Here is a 19,804-nt window from a genome sequence, read left to right as displayed (position 1 = left end):
TCAGGCTTGGCTCTGTAGTGCTGAGGTTATAAGCAAACCCCAGGTTCAGCACTAACCTCAGATCCTGAGGAGGGTCTGGAAAAAAAACTTTGTTTCCTTTCTGACCTGTTCTCTAAAGGGTTTGCTCTGTCATGTGAGATACTGCCCAGCTGTCCCCTCTTGCCTCTGAGAAGATCTTGCTCCAAGGAAACTAGGAAAGCAACAGCTGGGCAGCCCCTGTGCTGGTTCAGGATGTCTCAGCTGAACTCCCTGAGAATAGACTCTGGCTTCAATAATGGCTGTGGGATTTCTGTGAAAATTCCCCAGCACTTCTGCAACCCTGACATCTTGAGCTGTGTTATTTTTTAATCTATTTTTTAATTATGAAGAAGGTTGGATGCTTTAAGGGCTGTGCTGCTAAAAGATGGGAGGCTCTAAGGCTGGGAAAGTCTTTTGTGAATGACTGTCCTTCATTTTATCTCCTTACAGCCCTGTTTGATGGGGGAAAGCAGGATGTTATGTCAATGCTAAGGTGCATTTGAGCAGGAGATAAAGTCAGATGTAAGGAGATACATCTCTGACATGAGAAATCAAACACTTGTGCTGTGTCCACGTGGCACATTCGTGGGCTATTGCTATTCCCCAGGAAACCCCAAAAAATACAAACAGAAAAGCAAATACACAGTAGTATATTGAGAAATGAACTACTTAACAAATGCACTTTCAGGGACCTGATGGACTGAACGTTGCCATGATGCTACAACAACATTGCTTTTCAAATGCATTTTTTGAACTGTGGTCTCCTTGTGCTGTTTTCTCCTGTTTCCCTCCCCACTATGTGGAAATACAGAATTACCAGTTAATTACTGAGTATATTGTGGCGTTCCCATTGGTACACTGGTGGTGGTAGGAAAGACTGGTGTAGTGCATGGCAGGAGGAGATGGGGAGTTAGGTGTATGAAGGAATGGGAGGCCAGGGAGTTACAGCTTCGGGATCAAAGGAAGACCAGGGTCACAAGGAAGTGTTTGTTGCGGGTGAATGTGCCGAGAACGGAAACAAGACATGCTTATTAGCACCAAGGATCTCCTTCCACATATCTCAGATGTGCAAAGCGTTAGTTCACAGCCTCTGTAAGTTACACACATGGATGTGTCAGCTGGATGCTAAGCTTTTAACCTAGTTGGATCAAAAAACATGCTTATTCACGTTCCCAAGCTAGCTCACATGCCAGGACACTATATATAAAAAAATAATGGCATCTGTATTTCATCAGATTTTCTGGCAAGTTTCCCTTAACAAAAATAGGAATGAAAAGAAGTGTGTGTTCCAATATGGCCATGTGGGGTGAATCCTGCCTGGGAGCAGACACAAAGAGAAGGGTGGTCTGCCAGGGCTCCCATGGAATCCTTGCACCTGCGAATTCAGGTGCCTTACTCAGCTAAAACATGCTCCATGCAAACCTGGCTACGATCACTGGGAGGCAGAACACATGGCTCCATGGTTTTCCTTCTCTGGGGACTGTTCTGGGCAGGTGTGGTTTCACCTGTGGGACTGGCAGAAGTTTGTTTCTACCACTCAGAATTTACAGAGCAGTAACTGAGACTTTACCAGTGGTCACTGTCAGAGTCACTACCTCAAAGAGGCAACAGCAGTGCCCAAAGAGGGAATGCTGGAAGGAAAACTCTCTTAGCTCTCCACAAAGCTCAAATAACAAAGGCTTTTAATGGCAATTTCATGGCTTTTTTCCTTCCCAGGAAACTAAGAAACCTTCCAAACTAAATGTGGCCTTTTGTTTTGGGATGAATTTTTTCAGCCAGCTGAACTAAGGGATGTCCTATCCCGTGTAAATGGCATCAAACATCCTTAAGTGAGCTTGGAAGGACCATCCTCAGGCAAACTTGGTTATGCCAAACAGAGCCAGTGGGGCAGGGCAGTATAGGTGTCTGTGTATTATGGAGGTGCTGAGACTGTTGTAGAGAGCAAAAACCTCAACTGAGTGCTGCATCTCCAGAAAACCTCAGAGAAAATGAATAAATTGGTGATGCTTATTGGGATACTTAGAAATCAGTTGAGATTAAGTGTTCCTGAAGAACTTTGTCTTAGAGTAGTTGGGCTACATCAGGCACTAATACAATAATCCTTTTATTACTTAAATAAGATGGATATTGGGGAACAGGCAATTCCAAATTCAAGTTTTTTGGATGATATGGGCATAATTTGGACTTCTGGGGAGAATCACAAATAGGAATTATCTGGCAGGGAGGTTAAGTGTCCAGTTAATATGTTTCACATGGGCATGCTAACAGGATAACTATTATTTTCAGTGATCTTATTGTATGGGCTGACTGAGATAATACAGAGCCGTGTCAGGCTGTGCTCACCACACACAAGCACTTAAAAATAAGAGTTAATGAAGGGCACGAGCACTGCAGCTCCTTGTGAGGAAGCCAAGCCAGTGCAGAGCTGGGTGTGCATAGGTTGGTTTAGTGGAAGTTGTCCAAGGGAAGGCAAAGGAAGAAGTAAAGAAGTTATAAATAGATCTGCATTCCCACTATATTTTTCCTCATGCCACAAAGTAGTGCTGGCACAAGCTGGGAATCACAGCACAAAGAGAAGGGCCTGGTTCTGCCAGCAGCAATGTGAGGGAGGGAGGGAGGATGGAGACAGGTAAGGAAGGAACTGCAGGGAGTTTCTAGGGCATGCAGCTCTTTGGGGGTATCAGAAATAGCACCCAAGACTCACAAAGCAAATGAGCATGCAGGAAAGGGAAGGTACACCATACCAATGGGCATGGGGCATCCAGGCCGTCCAGCCCAGGTAACCCCGGCTCACCCTTCTCGCCTTTATAACCTCGGAGACCCTGTTCATGAAATCAACCACTGTTGTTATTTCAGTCAGTGCCAGCCAGCTCCGTGGCACGGGGAGGGACTGAGTCCCCACAGGCACCGTTGCAGGGCACTCTGCTGCACACCCAGCACAGACCTCCTCTCTGCATGTTTAGGTTTGGCTGCATAACCAGCAGTAGCAGTTTCCTTTCTGGTTTTCCATAATCTGTGAGCCAGGAGAGGCTTCTCTGAGCTAAAGCTGAGAGGCTGGGAATGGTGTTCCTTCAGTTTCCATTCCACTGATCCTCACTAGGAAACCCAGCAGCTGGATTTCTAGATGCATGATCTACAAGTACTCCTAGGATTTGTGGCATTGCTACAGATTTTTGGCACAGTTTGCTGCAGCATATGAGTTTAGATAAAAATGTACAAATATTCCTATATTTACTCATTTTCCTAGAATTATAGCCAATCTGTTTCAACAGAAACACATCCCATTTAGGGTAAGTGAGATTTGTTTTCCCTCTGGGTGGTGCAGCTCGAGTGCCCTGTGTGCTCTCAGGCAATCCCATCAGCGGGCCATTATTCCAAGGCAGCGGAACCAGCATTCTGGTTTTGCTGCCACAGAGACAGGACCACATTGAACATCTCAGAGAAGAGCTGCAACTGGCAGCAAAGGAGACAGGGCTCTATCCACAAAGGAGAGAGCCCTGGGCTCCCAGCACATGGGACACCCCCATGTGCTCCAAACCTTTGGAAGAGGAAGGAACATAACGGTGGTCACTCAGCAGCCTGATCGCTCGGAGGATCAGGGGGTCCCCCCTGGAGAAAGCAGCTTTGCCACAGGCTGCTGTGGGAACCAGGCCAGGCCTTATCCGAGTGTTGTACTTTTGTAAGACCACTATTTATGTTATGATTTCCTTCTGTCTTCCCCATCAACACATCTTAAAACAATACATTTGATGAAACAGAACATACCAACGGACAGGGTGCATCTAATCCAGGCGCTCCTTGGTCTCCCTTATCCCCTTTAGACCCTCTAGAGCCTTTCTTGCCCCTCTCCCCCTGTAAATAATAGTTTAATCCAAGAAAAAAAGAATACACAAAAGCTTTAGGATCATCCATTTCAAACAAATGTCAGCGATAGTTTAAAAAAAGGATAAACATTTAGGAAACATTTTAAAAGAAGAGAAATCTCCCTTTGAGATGTTAAGTGAAGATCAACATATGGAGCTGCTGAGCTGTAACTGAGCTGCATAAACACACTGGCTGTGGCTGCAGTCCCACACTGACAGACTGTGAGGGCTCAGCATCAAAGGCATCCCCAGAGGACTTCTTGGGGCTTCCCACACATCAGAGAGAGGCACCTCCAGGAACAGGCTGACCCCAGGTACACACGATGGGAGAACACTCCTCTGGCCAGCAGTGTGCCTCCCCATCTCCATCTGCAGCTGGCTGGGAAGGTCCCTCCCCTGCCACTGGAGCTCTGGGATAGCACCAAGATGCTTTTCTTACCTCTCTGAATTCTCATTCTTAAAGAAAGTCTCACTCAGAGAACTCTCAGACAGAGAATAAAGGAAGTACTGGGCTCTGACTGTCCATACAGCCTGGATGTCCTTTGGAATGGTCTGAGCAGTGCTCTCCCAAAAAACCTGTTAGGGCAGGGACTAGCACAGCCACAGGGCAGCAGCTGCTCCCTGACCCTCCTACTGGGCAGCACAAGGCAGGGTATACTGTGGTATTTGCCAGTTATGTCTATACCAAATCTTTCTGCATAACACGAAATTCTCAGAGCTGCTGAACATGAAACAGGGAAAGGGGCGGCTGCACAGGGGAACTGAACCCAAGTCCTTGTGGGGAGCGTTAAAGGAATTAAGGGATCAAGTCAGACAGCACAGGCTGCTGTTTCTTCTTTAAAAACAAAGGCATTAAAGCCGAAGCTGGCAAGAGAAATGGATGGGAGGAGAGGCAATGAGGAGAAGTCACCCAGAGCCAAGCATAGGAATGGAGAGGATAATCCAGGATAATGCGCCATGGGTTGCTCTGCAGGAAGGAGGAAGGAACCAGGAAGAGAGGCAGAAGAGGACGAAGGGATAAAGGGGACAAAGGTGGACCTGTAGGAGCGAGGAAGATGCACATACAAGAAAAAAAATACAGGCATTAAAATAAGAGTGAAGGCATCAGCCTGGCAGCACAAGTTCAGGGGTCACACTTTTTCAGCTGGGTTACCCGAAATGCTGCCTGTTCCCACCCCTACCCAGTGCCATGACCCCAGGCACAGCTATACTCATCTCCTGCCCCAAGCACAGGGCAGCAGGAACATTGCTGGGATTTAAAAAGCCCTGCTCTGCCTAAAGGAACAGACAGGATTTTGGCAAACTGTCTGGGACTTTTGAAGGTGTAAGGAGAGGCCCCTCTACTCAAGTGCAAAAATGGTTATTTTCTAGGATCCCACCCGCTAAGATATTGCACTTGCCCATTTATACTCTCAAGTTTCTCACACTTTTTCATTGCAAACCATGGGTTGCAGTGAGGCAAAATCCATGCACACTTCAAGGGGCCTGCACAACCTCCCACTTGTGCTTTCCAACTCATCCTCTACAAGGAGTTGCAATTTCTCCCAGTTTCACTTGCTTTTATGCTGGAGCTCAGAGAAGTCCCACTCCAGCTAATGAAGGACCCTTCTTTTCACTGAGACACCCAGTTTAAAAACCAGCTGAAAAAGTCTAGCAATTAAGAGTTACTTTTTGTTTACAGCCACACAAATAAAACTAAAGAAAACACATGTTAGTGAAGAGCAAGTGAAGAAGCAAAGCCAGTAATGCAGTGATTTAAAAAGGGGAGAACTTTGGGGCTCCCATGAACCTGGAACCTTTCTCTCCTAGTTAAGATGCCAGCTGGCTGCTGCTTTACAAAACTGCCCTTTCTGTGCAGAGTAAGGTGGAAATCCATTGCAGAATAAAGACAGAAAATGCTCGCTGTTTATCAAAAGCCAATCCATATAGTGAAATCACTGCACAGGCACATGCACTATAAAAATTTACATTTTCAGACAAATTTAGGTGATACCAGAGTCTTATGAAGGTGTGTGAGTGCAAACAATTGCACTGCAATGAACTGCTTGACATTGATACAATTGTAATCTGGAAAAGACTTGAATCCAGAAGCCATTTATATTTCTAAATATAAATTATATTCAATTATAGCTCTCAAATCTTTTTATCAAAAAGATTCAGAGCCCTGACAGGCAAGAGAACCTGATGAAAAAGGAGCTTCTCAGCATGCCTTTCTTAGTAATGTTTATCTTTCAATATCACAGGTGGCACAATGGAAATGCTGCCATTCACGTTACTGATTTTGACCCAGCTCTTCATCCATTCACCACAATGCCTGAAGAGACTTCATGACTGGTTCTTTAAGGCAGGCAAATTTAATTTATCTTTTCCAAATTTCCATCTTCCAAATTCTCTGGAGGGTTGTTTGAGAGAGGACAACCTTTTTCATGCTTCAGGGGGAATTTAAAAGTACCAAAATAAGATTTGCTGGCTGCCCCTCAGCTGATTCTCATGGGAATCCCTACACACATCAGTAAGTAGATAAGCAGGATTTCCTAAACCACACCACGTTGGACTAACTGAACTACACACTTCAGTGAGAACAGAGCTATGACAACAATGAACACATCATAAAATCCCTCCTACAGCCTTCAGACAGATGTGCCACCATGTCCCAGGTGATGGGACAAGCTACAGGTATCACCTTCTAAAATACATGTGTGTAAAGTCACTTGTGTGAAGGTCTAGCAGACAGAAACACATGCTTGGCTACTGAAGGTGCTCAGAGTTAACTGAGCTGTCTCTGTGGAAAGGTGTTAGTATTTAAATACAAGAAGTTTGCCTGGTAACTTACCCGGATTCCCTTCTCACCAGGCAGACCTTGTAAACCCTGAAATGTATTAACACAAAATAAACTATTTTAAAACAAGCAGGTCGCACTGTGTTGCCCCTCAAAAAGAAGAATGTGTGCTCAGGAGTTTGGGTTTTTTCCACCAATGTTACAACCAAACAAACATCACTTTTCCAGTAGACAATTTCCTGTCCATCAGACCATCCAGGCTCTAACACCACTACTGCTCAGTGTTGGTGAGGCTACACCTTGAGCGTTGTGTTCAGTTCTGGGCCCCTCAGTTCAGGAAAGAGATTGAGGGGCTGGAGCGGGGCCAGAGAAGAGCAACGAGGCTGGAGAAGGGACTGGAGCACAAGTGCTGTGGGGAGAGGCTGAGGGAGCTGGGGGTGTTTAGCCTGGAGAAGAGGAGGCTCAGAGGTGACCTCAGCACTGTCTGGAACTGCCTGAAGGGAAGTTCTGGCCAGGTGGGGGTTGGTCTCTTCTCCCAGGCACTCAGCAATAGGACAAGGGGGCACGATGGGCTCAAGCTCTGCCAGGGGAAATTGAAGTTGGAGATGAGAAAAAAATTCTTTGCAGAGAGTGCTCAGACATTGGAATGGGCTGCCCAGAGAGGGGGTGGATTCCCCATCCCTGGAGGTTTTGAAACTGAGCTTGGCCGTGGCACTGAGTGCCATGATCTGGTAAAGGGACTGGAGTTGGCCCAAGGGTTGGACTTGATGATCTCAGAGGTTGTTTCCAACCCAATCAATTCTATGATTCTGTGATTCCATACTATTCTAAGGGTTCTTCACATAAAACCAAACCTAGTTTAGAGAAAGCAGTCTCTGAAAAAAGCAGCAAACTTCCTTTTTTGTTTTAAACAACGAAGCAGCTTCATGATTACATCAGACTACAGTTCCAACACTGGCCACATTTTTCAAAGAGCAGTCCTAAACATTGGAATTAATTAACCTTACTGAAGGCAGCTTTTGTCCCTGCAATGACAAGACAAGGCTCTCCCAGACAGGTGGGAGGCAGCCAGGCTGTGAAGGGTAAAGGAAGCAGATGTGCTCAAAAGCGGCATTTTGGACTAAGATACATATCCTGGGAGCCCCACACAGCTTCCTTTGGTAGTTCAAGGACCAAGGTGAATCACCAGTTTCCCTTCAGCTCCCTCCACCTCTCTCTGAGTTATTGCTCTTGAGCTCTTTCTGTTGCTCCCATAGTGTACAGAGGTTTGTAAGTTAAGTTACCCCCCACCCAGCTGTGATTGCAAACACTGGATAACTGCAGCATCTTCAGCTGTCAGCTCTGTAGGTAACTCCCATACTTACAGGAAGGCCTGCTGGCCCCATTGGTCCTGCAATTCCAGGATCTCCTTTACTGCCCTGAAACGAACACAAAAGAGCAGAAATTGCTGCATTCCTATTCAGTACAAACAGACAGCAGAGCACTATAGAAGAAAAGGCAAAGGACACATTTCAAAGCACCTAAAAAGCGCAAGGATGAGATAGTCAAACATCAGAGGCCCAGCTGAGGGTCTTGTATGCACAACAAGAGGGCAGTTCATCTCTGGAAAAGCCTAGAACTCCTCTATCCCTCAGAGCTGTCGTGTCTTCAGAGAAATTACAGATCATCAGTCAGTTCTGAAGCAAACTCACCCTCTCTCCTTTTGGTCCTGCTGGTCCTGAAACCCCAATTGGTCCTGGAGTACCCTGCAGTTGTAGGAAGGAAAACATGTCAAGATGTTTTTATTCTGGGGCCCTATTAAAGCCAGGAGACACTGCTGCTCCCTTAGGAAAAGCACAGCTTGGAAGGACAATCTGGTGGTGGAAGGCACCTCGCACCACTACAGCTTTCAGTGTTGGTGGTGATGGATTTGAAGTAGTTGGTACAGGCAATGTGAACCACACGGGAACTACTAAGTTAGATCACATCACCACCACTGTACAGAGCCTTATTTTTAATTTTGAAGCTTTCCCTTGACATTTGTTTCAGCAGGCATTTCTACCAACCCCGCAGACAGGAATTCTTTCTCTCTGGTTCACATCAGACAAAGGTGAAAGCTGTAGCAGAATAAAGGCCATTTAGATATATGTTGAGCAATTCTTGTTTTATTTCTTTTCTCTCCTCCCTGAATCAGTTGAGTTGAGGAAAATGGCAAGCACTTGGTTACATGGTGGCAGGCAGCCAGTGAGCCATGCATGCAAGGTGACAGACCCCATGGTGCAGTGAGAAATGCAGGAGTGTACAGGCACAGATGTCAACTAAGAGAGGTATCCTTCAGTCCCTCTGCTGCCTCTTTGCCATTACTGCCACTCCACCAGGCTCCCAGTCATGCCCACAGGAAAACCCAGTGTTGTTCCTAACCCTTTGACACAGGGCCCATCTCCCATCAGCACACCAAACTTATTCCCAGTGCTCATGAGACTTGCTGGGGCTTTGAGAAATGAATCAGCCAATGCTTATCTTTAACATGGGTAGTGCAGCAGTTCAGCAGTTCAGCAACAGTCCTTCTGGCCAAGAGCAGGATTCTGGCCCTTCCAACTCTGTTTAGACTCTTGAACTCCATCAATACTTTGCTAACACATCGGTATGGATCTCCAATTCCTTCATGGAGCCTCAATAAAGGGATATTTTGAGGCACATTACCTGCCTCCAAGGAAGAACCAAGGAGGAAGCTTAGGAAGTGTTTTTCTAGGAACCTTAAGGCAAAGGGTTGTGCACATTTTAATGCCAGCCTTCCAGCCTTAGTCACTGAAGTAACCCCTCAGATGTGAGCAGGGTGGTTTGTGTGGATCAGGTTTTCAGACAAGTTAAGATCTGCAGAATACAAGTGGAGGAGTAGCTCATGCACAACTCCAGCGTGGTGAAGGAAGTGAGAAAAACCAGGCTCTCCTTAGATTCATACAACCATAGAAATCTTAAGCACCTACACTTACACATCATTTAGTGCCTTGGAATACATTGAGTCTGCCCTGCACATCTATAAAATTAAATCTACAATTTCCCCAAACAAGTGAGTGTAGAAGCTGCGATTCAGGTGCTGTGCAGAAGTCAGAGCAGCTGACACAAAGCTTCCTGCTCACAGAACAAAAGACTCCGACGTTATTACGCCACAGACAAAATCACAGAGGTGCTGTTGTGTAGAGGCAGGAAGCAAGGCTACCACAGAGAGCTCCAAGATGGATAGAGAAGACAGGAGAAGAGAACATCATGGAACCATGCAGAGGTTTCATTCATCTTGTTACTGAGACAAAGTGGAGCAAGTAGACTGTGATGCCAGGATCTAGACAGACTTGTAGCATCAAAATAGATAAGCGTGGGACATCACTCCTCAGCCTAAGTTTAGCCCTCCCCTCCCAAGTCTGCTTGGGGAAAAAATAAGGTTATTCCTCATGTGAACAAGACTGGGGTGGAAGACACAAAACAAATCACGGTACTGGGGAGGAGGAACATGGGGCAATGGAGAAACAGAACTCACCGGTGGTCCAGGCCTGCCGTCTAAACCTGAAGCACCCTGAACAGAGGGGGAGGGTTCACAAAAACAAGGCAGGAGGAGAGGGGAGGGGAGAGGTGAGTGAAGCAGTGACTTGAGACAAACATATGCTTCCAATTAACAAAAATTAAGATCTCAAGGACACTTACAAGCAAACCAACAAAAACATAGAAACACTGAATACATATAATGTTGACCTGCAACTCTTAGATCCTCTTAAGAGTGAAAATTTTCTTCTCTTGGTGCCACCAGGAAAACTCCTGGGGAAGCTGTTCTGTGACAGGTTGTGAAAATTTGACAGCAGAGTTGGAACCTGCATTGCCATAGAGAAGCCCAAGGCTATTGCAGACAATCAGTGGTGAAAATGTGGCATAATGTCAAACCCTAAGTCACGGAGGAAAAAGCAGCAGATACAGCTGCAGGATTTTACAGTCTGAAATATTTCAGTACCTAGTTTGCACTGCATTTAGTTTGACAGGCTGAGAACACATTGGATCAGGCATCGAAAAGCTTAGGAACAGAGTCTGGGGGCTCTGAGGAGGGATACAAGGTGCACAAGACCTGATCTTACCAGCAGCTCAGTAACTGTGCCTCCTGGTTGGCCAGCTGATACTGCTGACCCAAACACAAAACATTTCCAGGTGTACAATTCTGAGCCTTCACCCCTCCACAATGTGGGGAAAGAGTGTTGTGAGAAGCCAAGGGACCCTGGGGCCTCATGAGGCTCACTGCTGTAGGAGGAGCAGCCACTGCATTCCCTGCCACACTGATGAGCTTGTTGGGATAATTGCTGGGCATCTTCAGCTCAGACTGTCACAAGGACCTCCTTCCCCTGTCTGGACACCTCTCAGGCTCGAGGGAATAACCATTTACACAGAAAGCTTTTGTTTGCAGTTCTCAGAGGACTGGGCTCTGACTTCTCACTGCATCACTGAGGACAATCCTCTGCATTTGAGCCTTCCCAAAGCAAAACTTTCTCCCCACTGGCTCTGCCCGGAGCCACAGGAATACAGCTTTGTGAGCCCACTGGAAGGCCTAGAGTTAGAGTGGATGCATGCAGGCCCTGGCAGGGAACTGCTGTACAGCACAGCTAAAGGAGGAAAACATTTTGCAAACAAAGACACGCACATTTCAGCCAAAGTCAGGGACAAGGGGTCTGGGTGACTGAACACAGGACAACAAAGTCACACAGTACATGAGGTGCACTCTGCAGTGCTTGTTCCAGGCAGAACATTTGGAAAGTGAGAGGGTGTACTGTGCCACCAGTGCATTTTATGCGGACAGAACTTGGGGGCTGGTGGAGCAACTGGGGGGGACTAAGTTAGCACTAACTCATTATCAGCTGTCAGCTCAGACAGTGGGTTTTAGCAGATGTGAGCTAAGAGATTCACCAGGTCTCCAGGTTTGTATCTAAAGTTCCTGCAACTTCTGGATTGAGACTGGATGTGGCACTGAGTGCCATGATCTAGTAATCATCATGGGGTTGGAACAAGGGTTGGACTTGATCTCAGAGGTCTCTTCCAACCCATCTGATTCTGTGATTCTGTACCATATATTGTGCCACAATTCCTCTGGCTGCCAAGCAGTGCACTCACACCAGGCTAATGCACCTGAGTTCACACACAGCAGGGAAGGCACTGATTCCATGTCAGAAGTGACAGCAATGTTTTGCCTGTTGAAGAGGTGGTTGCATTAAGAACCACCACACTTTATACAAAGCTTGGCCCAGGTGACAAATGGCTGGGAAGGCATTTCCTTCCACATCTCACTTCTGTTTCTGGTCTTGTCCTTTTGCCCTGAAGTGCAGAAAAGCCTCAGGAAAGCTACTGCTTGTTTTTCTCATTCCTCCCAGAAGCAGGAAGAAATAAAGTGATCATTGATCTATTCAACAGATCTAAAAGTTGAAGGCTCTGTGCAGAGCAAAGGCACAGTTATTTATAGACCATCTCTTTCTCTGACTTTACATATCAAATCCCCGCGTGCGTCTCCTATTGAGGGATCTTTTTACAGCTGATACAAGTTTGGCTCCCAAAGTGCTGTTGCTTCCTGGATACTTACGGGTAATCCCAGTGGCCCTCTGTCTCCTTTTTCACCCTGGGCACCCTTCTCTCCTTTCACTCCATCAATCCCTGCTTCCCCCTAAAGGAAGGATGGAGCAGAAAATAAACCCACCACAACAGCACTTATATAACAAACATTTCTCCCTTCAGAGAGCCCCAGGGCAGCAGGGGGAATACAAGATGCACCAGAGTAAGGCTTTAGCCCAATTCTCAGCCCAGTTGGAAGAAAACCACTGTCAGTCAAATTCCCCCTGTGTGAGAATCTGGTTTAAGTCAATGGCAGTAAGAGGAGACTCAGGCCCTGTGTGTAAAGACGTTCAAAGTGGAACTGGGCTCACTCCTATGCTGCTCTCCCTGCTGTTGTGGCTGTATATATATATATATATATAAATATAAATAACCAGAAGTTATCTGCTAGAATGGGTTTATATTTTAACATGTGGATTCATTGGAAGTGAACAACAGGTATCTACGAGCTGTGAAGAAAAATCATACAGAAATCACCTTTGTAAAGACTTTTGGAAATGAAAAGACATCAGTTCCAACACTTGGGGAAAAATAATTTCATCATTCCTTTCCCAACTGTATTTTTAAAATTCTGTATTATGAACAATAAAGCAGTATTAAACAAAATAAAATATGTTAATAAACTTTTTTCCCCACAAATTCACAGTGTAGTGCAAAGCTTTTTCCCCCTCATTCCTGTTCATGAGGTATTTTAAAACATTATTTTGGTTGCATTTTGAAACAGAAGTGCCAGAAGAATGAGGTTTGCACAGAAACCATAAGCCCACTGGCAGTTCCACACTTCACTGCCCCACAGCACCATTTGGCCTGAGCACACACCTCTAAGAGTTACTTATTTCAGGCACTTCTACAAAGAATATAAAACGCTCTTCCTCCCCACCACAAAAAGCCTCATTACAGGTTGCATGGATGGAAATAAAACTTCCACACTCAGGACACCGTATCTTCCAATCTTTGCTCAGATTGTCAGAGGAAAGGTGCAGCTCTTCTTGAATATTTCCACTCAACTATTTTTTTTTTTTGTCTAGGAGCTGTTTTGCAGCAGGGAAACCAATGGTATGGGCTGAGCATTTAGATGAGGTTAGAAAGATTCTCACCACCAAGGACAGTGAAGTTCTCAAGTGCTTTCCAGCAGAATGTACAGGGTAATTTTAAGGCTCAGTTACTTAGGGCTGCATGCTGTATGTTCATCCTGCTGTACAGACCTTCACCCTTCAGACAAAGATTTCAATTGTGTGCTCATGAGAAATTTCCATGGACTAGTGACTTGCCACTTCCCTGGGTGAAAACCATCCCAAAGTGAAAGCTGCTACTCCACTTCCTTCAAGAAAACATCCAGAAGGATTTGTCCTCTTACCAAGATGGAAGAAAAGTACCATTTGAACACCAGGAAGTTGTTATTGAAGGGAATTCTAGCCCCTAGGACAACTTCAGTTAAATGTCAGGATCCAAAGTTTTGCAGCCTTACCTTCGGTCCTGGGAGGCCCTGAAGACCCTGTATTTGGGATGAGAGACAAGATGTGAGTAACGTTCCAGGCTACTGCAGGTATCCCAGCCCAGTGTGCAGTACAGAGCTTCCACTTTCTGAGGGCACAAACACTCAGCCCAAAGGCCTCTTTATTTGTGTCACGGGCACATCATGTACTGTTCTCATCTGGTAGCGAGGAGGCTCTTGCCAAGCACACCCTGGCAGGGGGCCAGGTGGGCTATTAAGACCATTTCTGAAGTTGATCCCTTTAATCCCATCCATCCCATCTTACTACTTTCTTCCCTTTCATCTCAGACTAACATAACCTTCTCTCTTTGCCCACCCAGCCCACCATAGCTCTGACCTACCCTAGGGGTGGGTTTGGAAGTGATACTAAGCATGTTTCCATTTCAACACTGCAGTGGTTCTGCCTGTTTTCTCCTCGCAGAGTCCTCTCCAGCCACTTCCCCCTCTATCCCCATTCCTAGTGCCTGCTCCTCAGGCCTATCCCTCAAAACTTACTGGAGGTCCTGGAGGGCCTTGGGGTCCAGGGGGGCCGGATATCTGGAAAGCAATGCAAGAGAGGTCGCCATCAATGTGCTGCTCTGAGAGGCAAAGGGAGACAGGCACAGGGACCAGCAGAGCTCTGCCGGCTGGGAATCCTGGGCTCCCCCTAAGGACTGCATTAGGAAGCAGCAGCAATCCAGGACAGAGTGGCTGGAAAGCAGCAGCAGGACTCTGGGCAAGGGTTATGCAGCAGTTGCAAATATTTAAGAGGAGGGAAAGCAGTGAGGTTTTTTCCAGAGAAAGGTCCACTTCCACTATTCTATCACCGTTCCTGCAAGGAGGTACAGGATCAAAGAGTAAAACACAGGGAAGAAGGTGGCTGGCTCCACATATATGTTGATAGCCTGTGGGACTCCTTGCTGCAGGGCACTCCAAAAGCTGGGGGTGAGCTTTGAGGGGGAAATGGGCAAATTCAAAAACTCTAAAATCTATTGAAAAAAAAATATGCATGTGTGTGTGTGTGTGTATATATATATATGTGTGTGTGTGTGTGTGTGTGTGTGTATATACACATATACATATATGTATTTACACACACACAAATTCAGGTATTGCTAAGAAACCCCTGTATCATAAATGCCAAGGAAAGTATTTGTTATGCTTTCCAAGATCTTCTGTTCTTCCCTAGGCATTCCTTATTGATTGCTGGTTGTGAGATGGATTGTTCTTGTGTCTGGCAAAGGAGAGCATCAGGAGCTAGAGGTGGCTGGTGATCCAGTCCCATGAGATGAGGCTTGCTGTTCTCAGTGAAGGAAGTGTATCAGAGGGTGGGATGTGCCCGTTTCCAGCAGCTCTGCAGACAAATCATCTCTCCTCTGCTGCCCAGATTGCAGAAGGAACACGAGAAGGTCACCTACCGATTCTCCTGGATTTCCTTTGTCTCCATGTTCCCCAGGCTCACCCTTCTCTCCCTGCACACAACAACAGATCCCGTCACCACTGGCTGTGCTCTGGAGTCTCCCTCCACCAGAAGACATGTGTGAACCACCCATGTGCTGGCAAGCAGCAGCTCCCCCAGGGAGCAGTGGGAGCAGACCACGTATTTCACATTCCCTGCCTGCTTCTGGAGACTGGATGGACATTTTGTGACAATTAAAGGGGTAGGGCTCTGAGGCTCCCAGGATACTCGGCACTTTGGGAAATGAACCTTTGTGTGCTGCTCTGTGCTGTTTTCTCTTTACCAAGCAGGATAGAGCAGCCTGTCTTTTCCATTCTTACTGTCAATCCTGGAAGTCCAATGGGACCCGGCAATCCTGATGGTCCTGGCATCCCTTGATCACCTCGTTCGCCTTTCTCTCCAGTGGGGCCATCTAGACCCTAAGGATCAAGAAAAATCTGTGGATTTTTTGCAAGACTTAAGTCAGGCAGACATGAAAGATTGCAGGAGTCAAGACTGGCTCTGGTCATCCCCAGAGCACTCTGAAAACCCCAGACATTCATCAGGTGCCCAGGGAAATGCTTCACTAGTATTGAAAGTGGACAGGCAAATGCTTGAATATCCTTCTGCCATCATGGATGTGCCAGTGCCCAGAGAAGGGATGGGATACTGCTTTCCTGCCTCCGTGGTCTGCTCATGGTTATGCAGTTTGCTGGAGTCCGTGCTAGGAATCACTCCCCAAAGGCCAACTGTTGAGACGGCAGGAGTTTTATCTTAGTAATCTTGTAGAGAGGCAGGAAGCTGTTGCATAAAACCCCCTTGAGCGGTGCTGGGGACACAGAAGCTGTGACAGGCTGAAGCTGGGAGCCCAGGCACTGTGCCCCAGTTAGTGGCTGGCACGTCAGGGGTTACCCCATGCAGGTGCCCTCCCAGGAACACACCAGGCAGCAAGCTGAGGAGGTGACACAGGGCCCAGAGAGCAGGGCAGGCAGCTGGGGACAGCCACAAGGGACAGCACATCTGCCAGGAAGCCAGGATCTCACTTCCACAGTGCCACACTTCACACAGCAGCACCCACCTCAGAGGGGCTCTGAGGTATCCAAGGGGTCCCAGGGCCTTACCCCATAACCTGGGTAGCCACCAGTACTCTGAGGGGCTCTGTTTTACTCACCGGTGAGCCCACTTGTCCTGGCTCTCCCTTATCGCCCTTCTCTCCTCTGACCCCCATATGGCCTGGCTCTCCCTTTATTCCAGGTGGTCCATCCTTTCCTGGCAGTCCATGAGGGCCAGGGGGGCCCATTTCTCCAGGCTTGCCACGTGGTCCCTAAATGAAATTCACACAACACAAAGCGAAACATTTACAGATGAGAGTCAGTTTATCCCTCCCTGGCCAGAGCCTCTCTCACTTCTTATCCTCTCCATCATGCCTATGTCCTTTGGAGACAGGACCAAGTAGCGTTGCCATGACAAATGTCAGGACATTGATAAACCATTAAAAATCATTTTTGTGAAGCAAAATACCTTTTTCCCCTGTGGGAAAAGCAACTGTGTGATGTCAGTGGCAGAGGTGGAACACACTGACTCCAGGTAAGTCTACTGAAGGGAAAAGCATCATGCCTTACCTTTTCTCCATCATGGCCTGGAGGACCTGGCAAGCCAATTTCACCCTGAAACACAGAATTGTTACTCTGGCAGTTTGCAAACAGGTGCTCTGACGCCTTCACTATGACAATGAAGGACAGGCATTGCAGAAACAGTCTGCAGGAATGAGTCACAGGAAAAAACAACAGAAAATCCTGGGGTTTCTGTAGTCACAGAAAATAAAGCATGGAAGTCCCTGTTCAAACAATATATTGTGTGACTGCCTAAGAATTTTCCAGGTCTTGTTGTTCCTGACTGCCAGTTCACACCCCCAGTGCTACAACATAGTCCCCAACCAACACAGTGCTGCACAGAGTGCAGTTCCCACAAGCTGCTTTCTGAAGAGGAGGGCAAGTAGAAAGGATCCTTCATCTTACAGATAAGGCATTATCATTGTGGGAAAAGAGATTTTCAGGATATGGTGCATGAGGAGGAGTGGGAGAGGCCAGCAGGACAGTCTGAGAGTGCTGGACATGGAGAATAGGAGCACTGGGGAGAGTTGTGGATGGAAATTCTGCCTAGGCCACTCCTCTGTTTCTGTAAGCTCTGCAAGTGCTGAACTGAGCCAGTACCTTCTGTCCGGGTGGCCCTGGTGGTCCAGCCACACCTGGAAGTCCTGGGGGTCCCTAGATAAAGGAAAAAAAAATATATTTACAGGGATTTTATTTTTGTGGTTTGAAACCCAACAGCTCGCCTGAGTTTAAGGGGAAATTGCAGGGAATTCTCTCCAAGGGACGCTTAAAATCCTTTTGGCTGGGAAGCCAAGCAATGGCGAGTCCTGAGAGTTGCTGTCCCTGCTCCTTTTGAGCACTCTCTGTTCTGGACAGCATTATTACATCTTAAAGCAGAGATCAAAGTGCTGATTAGAATTCAAGTGCCAAGATCAGAAGGCAAGATGAGCCCTTCCTTCAGCTGTTGGCTGCCCCAGCTTTAGCTCCCAACAGCAAAGGCCAAATGTTTTAGCTGCACCTAAATTGTCAGGCCTTCTGCTTAGCACTGACATATGGCTATTGGTGTAAAACCCCACAGTAAAGACAGGAACTCACCATCAAGGCCAAAGTTCGTATTTCCTAGGGAAAAAAAGTAAAAAAAAAAAATCAAAATCGAAAACAGTCATCAGAAAAGTAAGCATTTTCCTGGAGGTGGTTTTTCCTCCACTAATGTAACACTGGCCCAAATGAGCAAGGAACCTATGAAATTAACGAGAGCAAAAAACTTGCCTCTGAGTCCCACAGAGCTGTTATTCTACAATTTCCCCTTTTCCCAAGTGGAATTCAGGCTAACCCAGAGCTGGGCACATCCTCAGTGCACACTTCCCAGGAATCAGAGAATCATATCATTGATTGGGTTGGAAAAGACCTCCAAGATCATCAAGTCCAACCCTTGGTCCAACTCCAGTCCCTTTACCAGATCATGGCACTCAGTGCCACGGCCAATCTCACCTTAAAAACCTCCAGGGATGGGGAATCCACCCCCTCTCTGGGCAGCCCATTCCAATGCCTGAGCACTCTCTCTGCAAAGAAGTTTTTTCTGCTCTCCAACTTCAATTTCCCCTGGCAGAGCTTGAGCCCATCGTGCCCCCTTGTCCTATTGCTGAGTGCCTGGGAGAAGAGACCAGCCCCCACCTGGCCAGAACTTTCCTTCAGGCAGTTCCAGACAGTGCTGAGGTCACCTCTGAGCCTCCTCTTCTCCAGGCTAAACACCCCCAGCTCCCTCAGCCTCTCCCAACAGCACTTGTGCTCCAGTCCCTTCTCCAGCCTCCTTGCTCTTCTCTGGATCTGCTCCAGCACCTCAATACCTTTAGTGGAAGCTTTGGTGACCTTCATTTACCACCTACCCCATGCCAAGGGCTACTCCTGAGGGGATTCCCATGATCCCTACATACACCAGTGCCACTTACATACATCAGCCCAGAAAGGTGCACAGGTATTTACCAAAACACTGCAGGGATTTGTGTGATGGAGGGCACTGTGGCACAACCAAGTGCTCTCCTTTGCTGCTCCTGCTAAGGGAGCAGATCTACTTTGCTCCCAGCTCTCTGCATTCCCTGGGAAATAGTAAAGTACCCAGTGGTCACCTCACAGGACAGGAGGGCAGTTGCTCACCTGGAGAGCTTCACTGATGTTCCCATCATAGTCCATCATTTCATCCTTCCCAGGCTCTCCTTTGGGGCCCTGCAAAATACCAGCTCTTTAGCCAGGGGCTGGGATTGCCCTTCCCTTGGGGTGCACAGGGCTGTGGTTCACTCTGAAAAAGGGAACTCAGAGGGAACCATTTCCTGAGTGTCCAGCTTTTCATTTATTAAAGAAAGCTTCTGTAGTGTAGGAAGCACTACAGAAGTGTAGCCAGCCCAGCCCACATCACCATGCTGTGATCATCATGGCAGGTCTGGGAAGAGGTGAAGTTGAAGCCAGAATTCCAGAACTGGATTGTTTGACCAATTGTGGGACTCAGGCATGCACTAAGTACCCTCCCCTGCCCTTTTCTCATAGGCCAAGAACCTGAGTTCAGACTGGGACATTCAAAACCACCTGCTTCTATGAATGAATCACCCTGAGGTGGTTTGGAAGACATTTTCCCTCTAATGTGGGGGTGGAGGATAGAGTGGAGAAATAGCCTGTCTCAAACTTAGCCACTGCCCAGCTATGAGCACTCAGAGTGACAGTAAGATCCAGTCTGGACTGTCAGTGTGGTATCACTACCCGAAGGGCCCAAACTCTTTGTTAGTGAAGGAACACCTACCCTTGGGCCCATGGGTCCCTGGTCTCCTGGTGAACCACGTTCCCCCTGTAACAAGAAGAACATGCTGTTAACAAAGCCTGTCCCTTCATTTGCTCAAACTCCAGAAATCATTCTCTGCTGGTCCTTTGGAACAGTCTGGGCTAGACAGCTTAATTTTAAAATTCTCCTTTTCAGGTAGGTTTTGTACACAGAGGAACAAACTTGCATCTACTGAGCCCCTGAACCTGGAGCTG

The 19,804-nt window shown here is 47.1% G+C and overlaps 1 protein-coding gene across 5 annotated transcripts in view; it reads right to left on the bottom strand.

Annotated features, from left to right (window-relative positions):
• COL13A1 (collagen type XIII alpha 1 chain) overlaps positions 1-19,804 on the bottom strand; it is a 52,907-nt gene that overhangs the window by 1,333 nt on the left and 31,770 nt on the right. For 3 of the 5 annotated variants that reach the window (XM_071563326.1, XM_071563329.1, XM_071563327.1), the window contains 16 exons: positions 19,572-19,616; positions 18,935-19,003; positions 17,876-17,899; positions 17,402-17,455; positions 16,811-16,855; positions 16,360-16,512; positions 15,530-15,628; positions 15,169-15,222; positions 14,267-14,308; positions 13,745-13,771; positions 12,248-12,328; positions 10,175-10,210; positions 8,352-8,405; positions 8,025-8,078; positions 6,715-6,750; positions 3,784-3,870 (listed from right to left, as the gene is read on the bottom strand). In XM_071563326.1, the coding sequence (XP_071419427.1) occupies positions 3,784-3,870; positions 6,715-6,750; positions 8,025-8,078; positions 8,352-8,405; positions 10,175-10,210; positions 12,248-12,328; positions 13,745-13,771; positions 14,267-14,308; positions 15,169-15,222; positions 15,530-15,628; positions 16,360-16,512; positions 16,811-16,855; positions 17,402-17,455; positions 17,876-17,899; positions 18,935-19,003; positions 19,572-19,616 (960 nt within the window). The remainder of the gene's footprint in view (positions 1-3,783; positions 3,871-6,714; positions 6,751-8,024; positions 8,079-8,351; positions 8,406-10,174; positions 10,211-12,247; positions 12,329-13,744; positions 13,772-14,266; positions 14,309-15,168; positions 15,223-15,529; positions 15,629-16,359; positions 16,513-16,810; positions 16,856-17,401; positions 17,456-17,875; positions 17,900-18,934; positions 19,004-19,571; positions 19,617-19,804) is intronic. The other 2 variants (XM_071563328.1, XM_071563330.1) reach the window with 2 other exon arrangements.

Source organism: Pithys albifrons, chromosome 9, assembly GCF_047495875.1.
Source record: "Pithys albifrons albifrons isolate INPA30051 chromosome 9, PitAlb_v1, whole genome shotgun sequence".
Lineage (NCBI taxonomy): Eukaryota > Metazoa > Chordata > Aves > Passeriformes > Thamnophilidae > Pithys > Pithys albifrons.
The sequence above is the reverse complement of the archived record's forward strand: the minus strand, read 5'-3'. Positions and strand labels throughout refer to the sequence as shown.